At 41.5% G+C, this 13,072-nt stretch overlaps 1 protein-coding gene across 1 annotated transcript in view; it reads left to right on the top strand.

The window, feature by feature from the left end:
• Positions 1 to 13,072, top strand: part of OTOA (otoancorin) — a 51,455-nt gene that overhangs the window by 16,439 nt on the left and 21,944 nt on the right. Inside the window, exons 15-21 of the mRNA XM_032802173.2 lie at positions 401 to 459; positions 937 to 1,054; positions 1,522 to 1,595; positions 6,395 to 6,530; positions 8,725 to 8,915; positions 11,656 to 11,749; positions 12,856 to 12,985. Coding sequence (XP_032658064.1) covers positions 401 to 459; positions 937 to 1,054; positions 1,522 to 1,595; positions 6,395 to 6,530; positions 8,725 to 8,915; positions 11,656 to 11,749; positions 12,856 to 12,985 — 802 coding nt within the window. The remainder of the gene's footprint in view (positions 1 to 400; positions 460 to 936; positions 1,055 to 1,521; positions 1,596 to 6,394; positions 6,531 to 8,724; positions 8,916 to 11,655; positions 11,750 to 12,855; positions 12,986 to 13,072) is intronic.

Below are 13,072 nucleotides of genomic sequence, written 5' to 3'. Positions count from 1 at the left end.
AATCCAAATATGCCTTGATGACACCCAAATCAAAGGTCTCACTGACCTGGTCAGCATTATAAGGAATTTTATATAAGAATAAACTGTTCTTTAATATGAACTAGGCACAAAGCTTGTCAAGATTCTGCCACATATTTCTTCTTCCTGCATTTTGTGTAATTGCCACTTGCATTTGAAACCAATCCTGTAGTCTATACATAGAGGTATCATGATCATTGTCTAACCTACATGCCATCACTTAAGTCAGTGATAATAACTATTCCTGTGAAAAGGGGTTGCAGGACTCAGGCCTCACAATCATGTTTAATGCTTTTAAAATTCATACGAAAGATTCTACAGTATTTCTTTGAGCTATCATACAAATTACCCTGGATGCACTGTCATGTATTTTTAATTTCAGGCCTTGTTTCTCTATGAATTATTGTCTAAGAAAACAACAGCTCCCGCTGACCTCTTAAGGTATGGATACTACTCTCACTGTTTTACACCCAGGTGAAATGCGTTGGAAGCCTCATTTTGTTATCAGAGTGGCAATGAAACAAACAGTCTTCTATAACTCTCAAAATATTTTACATTTATATAGCACCTTTCATCTCATGGGACCCCAAGCCCATTCATCTTTCTCATAAAGAGGAACCCTTAAGCTCAAAAGATATATGAAAAGACCCCCAAAGATCTTGATCTACATTTTTCAGTTTAGGCTCAGCTCCGCTTTCCGATGACTTTAATGATTCATTATCAGAGAAGGCCACAAAGAGGCAGGGGGCGGGGAGTGGAAGTGAAATGAAGAGGAGGGCACAAGGGTGGGGAGGAATGAAGAGGTGTCCAGAAAGGGTTCTTTCTTGGGATTTGGTCTGTAGAATGAAAAAGATAACGATCTTCTGCCCTGGATCATGCTAACAAATTCATGAAATCATGTGTTGTTCTCTCTATCAGTATAGGGCAGTTGGTGAAAGGAGTAACATGCCAGCAGATTGAACGTATGAGCACTGACTCTTTTCTAAATAATTTCAGATTCTTTGAAAAGAATCTCCAGTTGCTTTCTCCATATCAGGTAAAATTGGAATCATAATAGTGTGTGTATATTTGTCTAGATACATAATCTAATACACAAACTGTAGGTGGATTAGAGCAGGGTGAATTCATCATTTTTTTTTTTTAATGAATTTCAGATCTTCTGTGTGAACTGTCCATTAACAGATTCAATTTTCACTATTTCATTTGTAGTTCAAGAATTAATTGCAGAATAATTCCTGCAGTTTATTCTTGATTTGTAGCTAACTCATGAATAATCTATTTAAAACTCATACAAACCCTGATATGCACCCAAACATGGCACTCATCTCTGGCACACAGGAAGAGGAAGCTACAAACAACTTTATAGAAATTGCATGCATGAAAAAACTCTCTGAAGATAAGCATAATTCTACATATGCTAATTTTTAAAATGTAATAAACATCATATCTGCATTCTTCCTCAGAATTCATAAGTGCTTAAGATTCTAAATATTTTATTTTCAGATTAACTGTTTGGCTTGGAAATTTTGGAAAACCTCCAACACATCTATCCCTCCCTTTCTCTTATCAGTGCTTCCGTAAGTTCTTCCTGTAGCATGCATGGCAATATGTTCCATTAATCCTCAACAGCCTTTTTTACTTAACTATTTTAGTGCCAGAGAAGTGGATGACTCAAGCAAATGATAGTTTTATATGTAAGTCACTGTTTCCAGCCAAATCAGTATGAACCAAAAGTTGTTACCATCTGATGTATGTTCAGTGATTTGTGTGAAGCATGTCAGTTTTAATCCCTGGTTCCAGTCACTTCACGAGAACCATCACACTTGGAATTTATTGATGCATGTAGAACTGTTATAAAGAGAGTGAATTGCCTTCTTGCCCTTTTGAAGTGGTCTCTCTCCAGGCAGGATTGAGGCACACTGACAGGGTATTGTGTGGAAAGCTTGCGCTATACCTGCTCTATGAATGAACAGAGGACTTAATTCTCTGGGCCTTTCCATTCATCACCTTTCATAATTGCTAAATTCACTTACATTTGTTTGTTTATTTTTTGTTTAATGATACAGACATTTTGTGATGCCTGCCTTACCAAGTAGAGCTGTTGGGGGTGGGGGAGTTTAGTATACCTCATGGAAAAATTTGAAAAATGAATCTTTTAAATTTCATTTGAAATTTTCAGTGAAATGGGGTTTTGTAACAAATTTAAAAAAATATTTTTTTAATTTTTCAAAACATTTCTGTTTGTTCTGCTGGGAACATTCTCTCTCTTTGGGGGATGGGCGGGGAAGAGCAAGGTGAAAAAGTCAGTGGTTCATTTCTCCATTCCTTCCCCCTGCTCATGAAATTTGTAATGAACAACTAAAATTTCTGACTTAAATGTAAATAATTCCTTTTGGTTGACTGAGGGCTTTCTATCAGGGAAAAAAACTTTTGTTGGAAATATTTGGATAAACTCTGGTACCAGGCATGTCTGACAGAGACTCCCTTATGTTGCATCATCTTCTATTCCATCAGAAACAGCTGGAATACTCTGATACTCTTGACTTCACAGGACTGCTCATTGAAAGCACAGAAACATTTGGAGAGCCTGGCTGGCATAGCTTTGGGATTTGATTCAATTCTAAAAGGCTGTCTGCCACACAGATGGAAAACCATATAACTTTGGTTTCATTTGGCAGCCCTTCTTAGAGTGACATGTTCCAAATATTCTTATCAGTAATCCACCCACTGCATCTTGACTCATTAGAGAGATGAGAAATGCTCGCCTCCATTGTAGGTTTTTGCAGCTATATTTACTTTAGAGTCCTCTAAAAGGTGCCAACTGGAGGATTTATTGGTTTTGTGTTAACTGTTTACAAGAGTGCTTTTCCCCCTATAAAATATTCTGTTCAGCTTAGCTGTGTTGGCCATGCCTGCACTGGTAGTGCTGTCAAGCTCTGCTACATACTTGCATTTTATTTTATAAAATAAATTAAAAACTACCTTTTGAGGAGTTCACTTGCAAAGGGTGACTTTGGAATGTATTCTGACTTTATCACAGTGGTCATTATGTAGTAAAGCTTCTTAGTCAGCCCAGTTGTCTAGAGATAGCACAGCACATTGCCATATGGGAACTCAAAATTGGATGTTGTTTGGTCCTTTGCTCCAGCATAGGAAGACACTGGGAGCACTCCAGACTAGTGGTTCTCAAACATCTCTCTCTGGCCTGTCAGTAGTCAGCAATTTGAGTCTCTAGAGGTGTCATGCACTATTCGTGACAGGGTGATAGTGGTCAGTGGCGGCTCCATGCACCAGCGCTCCGGTCCCTGCAAGGGGGGCAGTCAGGCAGCTTTCGGCGGCTTGCCTGCGGGAGGTCTGCTGGTCCTGCAGATTCGGCGGCAATTCGGTGGCAGGTGCACCGAAACCGTGGGACTGGCGGACCTCCCGCAGGCAAGCTGCCCAAGGCTGTCTGACTGCCGTGCTTGGGGCGGCAAAAAAAGCTAGAGCCGCCCCTGACAGTGGTAGGCTTGCATTGCTCTCTGGCAATCCCTCTGGCCAACCCAGGAGTCTTTTCAGAGCCTGCACTCATTCTTTTACACTATATAAAGAATAACCAATAAAGAGAGCTGCCAGTGCAGAAACCTTCTGTAACCTTTATGTTCATGCATTTGTCTTACCCATTTCTAAATAAAATAAAAATGGGTAGACAAGTCCTTTAACTATAGGATCTCTCATTCCCCTTAGGATACAAGATGTCTACACTACAACACCTGCAGCTGGCCCATGACAACTGACTCAGGCTTGTAGGGCTCTGGCCTTGAAGGAGTTTCATTGCAGTGTAAACGTTCCAGGGCTCAGGTTGCAACCTAAGTTCTGGGACTCTCCCAGCTCGCAGGGTTCTAAAGCTTGTGTTCCAACCTGAGCCCGCACATCTACACCAGGGTTACATATGGATGCTTTGGCTGGCAAGTCAACCATGCCTGGAGCTTGGATCCTGGCTCACACTCCAGTCAGAGATGTCATCTGGTTTGGCCTTTTCTCCTTAGACAGGGCAGGGTTGTGGTAATTTCATCTCACTGTGCCGATACGATGCAGTTGATTTCAGGAGCTAATGAAAAGCCAAGAGAGTGAGAGAGATAATAGGAGAAAATAAGGGTGCAGAAAATAACGCAAAGGTAAGGGAAATGGAACAGGATATTTTATGCACCACTGCAATGCAGGTAATTCGGTAACCCCACTGATGGGCTCAGGACTGGGTTCAGGAATCTCAGATGAAAAACAAAGTTCCTAAAACATGAACAAGGCCTGCTGGCCTTCCTTTCATTAAAAAAGTAATGAGATGGGTAGAGATGAGAGTGTCGGGAATGTGTTTGGGAGAGATGAGTTGGGAGATGAGTTGTTTTTTTCCAAAAATCTCTTTTTATTAACCCCCCCAAAGCAAGGAGTCTCCTCATTATTTTGCCCACCACTTAGGCCTAATATCCACCTTACCAATTTTGGTTCATTAATTTCCGGCACCATATCTTCTTACTAAGCATGATTTCAATAGTCCTTGAACCATATCAATAAGCCCTATTTGTTTGGCCTATTCCAGTTTCTCTGTCTGGTTTTCTTGTTCTTAACATTCACTACTGAAAACAATTTGACCTATTTTCCACGGTTATTTTCCAAGCAGGCAAAAAGTTATAGGCTATTGTGACATCTTATGAACTCCCACCTACTTTTTCCATTTGCACTCACAATTGGGATACATTTTTAGACCCAATAATACCATCAGGACATATCTATTCTAAATGAAGCCTAGTGAAAAACCTGTATGAAATATTCTAATATCACTTGCTATTTTTGGCACCTCAGAGAACCAGCAGAGACATAGTCCCTCTCCCAGAAAGCACACAATCTAGATTTGACATGACAACTAGGGAGGGTCAAGCAGACCCAATAAAAAGAGAGGGAGGGAGAAGGACAAGGGTGACCAAGAAAAGCTCACAGGGTGACACTGATGTGCACTTTGACTGTTCCTTTGAAAGTTAACAGTATATTATTCCCTCTCCCCCTCCCCCTTCATTTCTTGTAGGTAAGAAGGCAGATTTTAGTTCTGGGGAGGGATTTTTGTTAAAGAAAGTTAATGTTCACAGCCAGTAACTGCTTTGTGGAGAGGCTTCCAAAATACCTACAGGGATTAATTTACCATTATGGAATAATGACCTGCGAAAGTTCAGCTCAGGATAAGATACTGGCATATAGGAACATGCACACACTTATTCTTCGGTTGTGATCTTCCCTGTGTTACTGATGTAACCCCTCAACTGTAAGTGTTATAATGAGAGAGTGGTCCAAGCTATAGTGTTCAAATTGGGATCCAAATTTCCCCAGAGTTCAAAGGTGCTCAAATCCAGTAGTTTGGTTTGACCCATTCTAGAGAACTGAACCAACCACCAAGTACAGATGAGGTCTGAACTTCCCCAATATTCTGGAGAGCTTCTATCCAGGGTTCTAGTTCAAACTCCTCTCTAGGTATAATGAAAATAGCTCAAAGAACCTACAACACCACTTCATAGAACCTTTACAGAGAAGGGCATGAACAGTGATGCTTGAATGAGGTAATACATTTATAATTGTGGGCCAAATTCAGAAGCCACATGTAAGTTAGACCAGTGCTCGGGGGCCCCTGGGCAAGCAGGTTTTAGGGGGTCTGCAAAGCAGGGCTGGCATTAGACTTGCTGGTGCCCAGGGCTGAAAGCGAAAGCCCCCGCCATGCAGGGCTGAAGCCCAGCCACCTGGGGCTGAAGCTGAAGCCTGAGCTTAACAGGGGCCCCCTATGGCATGAGGTCCCAGGCAAATTGCCCTGCTTACTACCCTTTAACGCAAGTCCTAGCTTTTATATGCAGAAAAACAGTTGTGGCACATAGTCTTTATACCATGTTGGGGGGATGCCTCAGGAAAAAAAGGGTTGGGAACCCCTGACTTAGACTCCCTTAAGCTGAGACTGCCTTAGAGCTGCTTACGCCCACTCTGGCGTTGTCTAAGGGAAGATAAGTTGACGTACATGCTGAAGGGCTGGAAGAAGTTATAAACATAGGTACTGGAACTAGGGGTGCTGGGGTTGCTGCCGCACCCTCTGGCTTGAAGTGGTTTCCATTATATACAGGGTTTACACTTTGGTTCAATGGCTCTGAGCACCCCCACTATAAAAATTGTTCCAGCATCCCTGTCTGTAAGTGGAGACTACTTTAACTTACACCTCTTCCTAGCTTCTCAGTATGTAAGTTATGCCAACTTACTCATCTCTGAATGTGGCCCTGTCACTGTAGTCTTCACATGCAGTACTAGGTATAGCTGAAGTCCAGCTTTACAAACTAAGAAGTGGTGGTTATTTTTTTATCTCCTTCTCCAGTGCTCAGTATCTGGAATCCATTTCAGGCACTTCGTGTGTCCCTTTCCTGATAAGTCTGGGGAAGACTGAACTGGATCTTATGACTGTAAACTCGCACAAAAAGAATACAGTCTTACAGAAGGTAGAGGAGTGTCTGGTGAGCATGATACTTTTCTTTTGGGTGGGGAAAAAGAGTGCAACAAACCAAAAGCCATTTTTGCAATTACCCTAAATTGGGATGGTTTCTGCCTCACAATAAGTGCTACTTTAACATTGCGTGGGAAGTTCTGCATTGTGGCTTTGTCAGATTTGTGTTTTCAGTGTAACACAGTACTTGCAATTTCATATTGTGCTTGACCTTATAATCCATGGACAGTATATATGTTATAACAATGCTAGGCCTTGACTGTTCCCTAACCACGTTTACACATGCTTAGCTTTGTAGTGTAGTTGGGATCTTTCTGACTCACACATGAATAAGGACTGCAGAATTGGGTCCATGTCTACATGTGCTGAAAAAAAGAGGCATTTATATTTAAGGAGTAAGTGAAATTGCCTTGTAGAAATTCCCGTGGAGCCAAGCATTAGTCCACTCTAGTCTTAGGACCAAGCTAGTGCAAAATATGTGTGATGTTCTGGACCATGCAAGCCCCATAGCAGATTGTAGATACTGGCTTAGCAGCCTGCCTGTTTGTTCAGAACAAAGGTCAGATGGCTGCGAAGGGCCAAAAATTCATGCAACTCCCTGGTTTTGCAGAGTTGTTTTCGGTACAGCTCAGGGGGATTATTGCTAATGCTTCTCTATGGGCTAAAGCTGTTTAGCTCAACAAATAAAATTCCTTCACTCTGATTTAAAGCAAAAGAGAGCCTATATTTCCTGCTTGTTCCTCTCTGTTTTAGCTAGTACTATATTTCTTATAAGCATATCAATATCTATCCAGCTGCATTCTCTTCTAAACTGTACAAATATTTATGTTCTCTTCTTCCCAATGATTTTTATTGTTCTCTGTCCAAGATATAAACATTTCTTAAAAGCTATATTCAATCCCCTGTGTGGTCAAAGTGTTCACATGAGAAGCCATTGCTGCATGGATTAAGTTGGTGAGGACAGCACAAACTTGGAAAGTTTTTACACTAAGAAACATATCCTGTTTCTCCAACCTTTGCTGATCTTGAGCAGCTGTACCAGGCACAGGGTATTCCCCAGGAGAGGGAAATGGATGGCCTTTTCTGCCACGCTGCAAAACTGCATCAGCACTAGTCTGTGACTGCTGCTGTAAACCTTGAGGCTGTAACAGTCCTCCTGCTATTGCATCCTTGCTGTATAAGGGGAAATCAGCTGGTTGATCCATGTAGCAGCAGATGCTCATCCCGTCACACACATCCTGTGTTCTGCACAATAAACCTCAATGCAATGGCATGCAGGGAGAGACCTGCAGAGGAAGGCTCTGTGGCACTCAGGGTTTGTGCCCACCCATTCCAACACAGACTCCAGGAAACCTTTCTCCTTGGTCTCCACATGGCAGAGCTGCACCAGTTTTGTTGCATCATGGTTGTTCAGTGGATATGGAGGAGGGGGCAGAATTTTGCTCTAATTGAGATCTATGCTTGTTGTTTTGCTTTGTTCAGTATTTACTGGACAGAGATTGCACCCCATACCCCTTCCTGCACCCCAGCTCACAGCCTCAGCCCAGAGCCCCCTCACCCCAACCCCCTGCCCCAGCCTGGTGAAAGTGAGTGAGGGTGGGGGAGAGCGAGCAACAGAGACAGGGGGGACGGAGTGAGTAGGGGAGGGCTTTGGGGAAGGGGCAGGATAGATCCTGGGTTGCACTTAAATTCAAAAAGTGATCTTGTGTGCAAAAAGGTTGTAGACCACTGGTCTAGATATTTGCCTACTTTTACAACAAGCTACATAAAAAGCACTAGCAAAGTCAGTACAAATTAAAATTTCATACAGACAATGACTTGTTTATACTGCTCTATATACTATACACTGAAATGTAAGTACAATATTTATATTCCAGTTGATTTATTTTATAATTATATTGTAAAAATGAGAGAGTAAGCAAATTTTCAGTAATAGTGTGCTGTGACACTTCTGTGTTTTTATGTTGGATTTTGTAAGCAAGTAGTTTTTAAGTGAGCTGAAACCTGGGGGTACACAAGACAAATCAGACTCCTGAAAGGCATACAGTAGTCTGGAAAGGTTGAGAGTCGCTGGATTAACCCATCTGCGCATCTTACATTGTTTTGTGAGCAAACAGTTACTGAAACTCCCAGGCTGCACAGTACAATAGAGTATTAACTCTACCAGTGAGGTAAACACATCAACTTTGACCTCTTTGTTTCAGAACGGTTCCATCAGTGATGAATATGACATGGACATACTTGGAAATCTAATCTGCCATTTACCTCCAGCAATTATACGCGATGGAATATCTGTGCGGGCCATGGCAATAGCCCTTCACCAATTCAGATTCTGCCGACAGCTCAGCCATGAACAGAAGACTGAAATTAAATACAGATTTACTGAGTTATATGGGTAAGATATTAGACATACAGTTTTGCTTTTGCTGGGGTTAATCCATATAAATATAAAAACTCACCGTTTGCTTTGTACAAAACAATCTGCATTTAAAAAACCCTAACCCTATGTACCTGTCTGAATTTGCAAGGCCCTACACTCAACTGGTGGCACTTCTCTGTTTGCCTGTAACATGATAACTTTTGAATGATGCATCAGTTCCAACATTTCAGAGAATGTTCTAGGAACCAATAGGCAGAACCCTACTGATTTTTAGGGGAAGTGGAAAATTGGAAGGGGGAAAATGGAAGGGGCAGAGAGGCCCTGTCCTCTGTTCATCAGAGCCCCAGCTTCAAGCACCTCTGGAATTGTAAAGATCAAAATTGGTTGATAGCACCAGTTAATGTCTTCTAGCATAACAATATCCCTGCTCACCTCTGCTTATCCTCCCAATAGAGTTGAACATGGTGACGATGAATTACTTACCTCCTGGACATAAGAGAAATAAGAAGAGTGGAAATGGAGGGGGCACACAGAGCCCCAGGAATGGGAGGGGAGCACAGGGCTCCTGGCATGGGTGGAATGGGATTTCACACAGAGCCCCTGACCTGGGGCTGGAGCATGGAGAGTGGGGGACAGACAGATTCCCTGGCGGGGGGGAGAATGGAAGACCCTAGTGTGGGAGGAAGGAAGGAATGGGGGTGCACAGAGTCAGCCTCTGGCACTGGGGGAGAAGGGGAAACCTTGGAGAGAATGGGAGGGGGCATGCAGAGCTTCTGGTATGAGAGAGGTGTGGGGAGGCTGCAGCAGGTCCCTTATGCCAAATAGAAGGAAACAGAGAGGACCACGATGGTAGCACACAGGAAGCTTGCGGGGCATGAGGGGAGAAGTGAGATGCAAGGGGAGCCCCAGGTGTGTGCAATTACTGCAGTTTAAAGAAGCAACAAAGTGTGAGCCCCACTAATGTTAATTCATAGCTGTCATACTAGAAGACTAACTTGAACCTAACTCATATATCAGTTATCCAGAGAAAACTATCCCAAATCCCCACATTATAGGAATATACAATTTCTCTCTTGTGGTTTCTTGTTCCCTTTGGAAGAATCTCATGTTTGAAGGCAGAGCCTGAACACAAAGTCACACTGCTCCTTAGTCATCACTTAGCTAAGCTGTGCTTGCAATCTTCCCCCCTTATACTCAGTCACTTGAGTCTGCTGATTATTTTTTGTTGCTCTTATTTGAGTTTCCATTAAAATGTCAGTATTTTTCTGGTAATGAAGTGCTTGGAACTGAATATATTAAAGTATTAAAAATGACTTTATTTTTCAAATGTAAGTTGAATGTCAGTTTTACTGAACACTGGTTTTTTTCAGCTTTTAAAATATAATGCCTATGCACTTTTCAGTCTTGGCACACATTCAGGCTAATGTACCATGCCTCATTGCATTAACATGTCTTGGTATATTTCATTAACATTCTTATATAGACAAGCATCTTGATAACAGGTCAAATCCTAGACTCCCATATAAAATGTCTTCTATGAGCGTCCAAAATATTTGTAATGGATCTGTTAATCAAACTGCTGTCGTCTACAAAAAATTTTAGGCTGAACGTTAGCAGTGCAGCTATATTCCTTGCCAACTAGCTGGTTGTGTGGATTAACATCAGTCGGTTTAGTATCTAAGGACACAATCATGGAAGGTATTGAGCACTGCTGTAGTGAGTTGAGGGCACTTAGCATCTCGCAGAATTGAACCTTAACTGCAAAAAGTACCAACATTCCAATGAATAGTTCAGAACATCATTTCTAGAGATGCAGGATGTACATATTCCTAGAATTCATTTCTAGAATTATAAAAACAACATAGGCTTTCATTGGGCAAGACTTGTCCAAGGCCCATAGGTCCTAGTGCACACTTCCATGCACTGTTAGTACAACAGAGGAGAGAGAAATAGAACAACAGAAAAATATGAAGCTGAAATTATGCATAGCTAACTCTACCACTATTGCCCGCTTTTGTCGCTTTCCTTTCCTCTTTTATAAAGACAGCATTATCAGAAAGAGATTGCCTCAATCTCTGGTTAGTTTCCAGGGCCTGTGTATTAATAAGTTTTATCTTTCCAGAGTAAGCAACACACTGCTGTTTGTAATATATATGGGCCTGATGTTCAGAGGAGCTGAGCAACCACAACTCCCACTGAAGTCAAAGGAAGTGGCAGGTGCTCATCACCTCTTAAAATCAGGCCTGTGTACTTTTAGGGGTCAATCCGGCAAATATTTAAGCAGGTGAGTAAAGTTACTCAGGTAGTTAGCTGTTTGGAGGATTGGGTACTTAGTGTAAGCACTGTGGGACAGAGACTGCATCTATTTTTGTTTATAAAGTGTCTAACTCACTTTTGGTGCTGTGTAATATGATAGACTGTTATAAAGAAAAAGAACAGAGGTTTTAAAAGGAGGGAGATGCATCCTTCATCAGATATTATGGTAATAGGCACGCAATAAATACTGAGAGAGATGTACAAAGAGGGTGGAAAGCACTCTCTAACTAAGGAGGGAGAGACAGCTTTGTAGATTCACCATAAACCAGGGAAGTGTGATCTGATGTTAAAATCCAAAATGTCACTTTGGTAAAGAGGCATCTATCTTTGCTACTGAGTACAATATAAGACACACATGAAGATTTAGTACTGTTATGAGTCAGGGTGGTATTGCAGGCATTTGATATTTTGTGTATAATTTTCCAAAAAAATTTCTTAGCATCCCAAAGAACTGGACAGCTCAAACAACACAGGATATTGGACCATTTGTAGCTCTTTTGTCAAAAGATGAATTAACGGTCCTTGCTGAAAAGGTATCTTCTCATTTTAATTTTTAAGATTCTAGAAGATCATTTTAAAGCTTTACTATAGTAAATGTTGTAATTAAATTTAAAATACAGGCATTCCATTACTTAGTGGATGTTTAATTCTACTTCCAAGGAACCTTGTAAATATTTTTCCCCAGTCCTGCATTCCTTACTCAGTCAAAACTCCTGGGATTTAGCCCATAATCTAAAGAGTTATCTGTACATGTACATAGATAAGTGCACATTGTTATATAGGAAGAGATTATATGTTTATGGATCTGTACACAGCCTGTCATGCTTTCAAAGCTTCATACAGTGCAGTGTTCCCTGCTCCCCTATCATGGTATCCAAATGTGAAGAGTTACCTTACTTGGATTTAAACTCTTCCTAACCCATTATTAAGAGTGGGAGCATACTATGAACTATATATGTAGTATAGTTGTAGCCTTGTCAGTCCCAGGATAGAAGAGAGACACAGTGGGTGAGGTAATATCTTTTATTGGATCAACTTCTGTTGATGAGAGAAATTTGTCTTATAAAAGATATTACCTCACCCACCATGCGAGTTATATAGGCAGATAACGATTTATACCTTTGGGCCTTCAGCTAAGAGCTAATGTAGTATCAGTAATATCTAATGTGGGACTAATCCTGCTCTCACAGGTGGTGGACTAAGTGGTTTCTTTTCCATCCCTCATTTTTATAATCTTGTGATCTTTTATATATCTGTGTAATCTGATGAATTTATTCAGGAGAAGCCAGACAAGGGTGCAGTCAGGAAGGTGGTTTTCTCAAGGGATAAAGTTTGAAATCAGCAAGAAGTGTTATTGAAAACTCCCTCCAGCATGTGGTTCATGCCAGTCATGGGCTCATGTAACAGGAGCCTCCCCCTAATCATGGTCCCTCTATCTGCAAGGAGCCAATTTACAGTCCTATCCCCTGAACACCTGTAACAAAGAGGTGGTGGTGGTGGTGGTGGTGCTGAGTTGTGGTTAACGTTTGTTCACTGGAGCCTAGGCAGTGCTCTCGCCCCTTGTCACATCCTAACTGCTTTGCTTCAAATGGGAGGGAGTTCTGAAAGTGTTTTATTGCTTTTATCTCCCCTCTTTAAGTTCCCAAATACAATTTTACAAATAGCAAAGATGGCTCGGCCAGCGTCTCCACCTGAAGAGTTTCTATCCACTATATTTGAATCTATTCGCAACTCCAGTACTAGCATTAGAGCATCTGACCCCACAACTGGTGAGTATTTCACTGGTACCTGTCTAACGTCAATGTGTTGGATTGACAGTGGTGACATTTTTTACTATTCTGCTGCAAACTGAATGG

The sequence above is a fragment of the Chelonoidis abingdonii genome, chromosome 9 (assembly GCF_003597395.2).
Source record: "Chelonoidis abingdonii isolate Lonesome George chromosome 9, CheloAbing_2.0, whole genome shotgun sequence".
Classification (NCBI taxonomy): Eukaryota; Metazoa; Chordata; order Testudines; family Testudinidae; genus Chelonoidis; species Chelonoidis abingdonii.
This window is presented reverse-complemented; position numbering and strand designations above follow the sequence as displayed.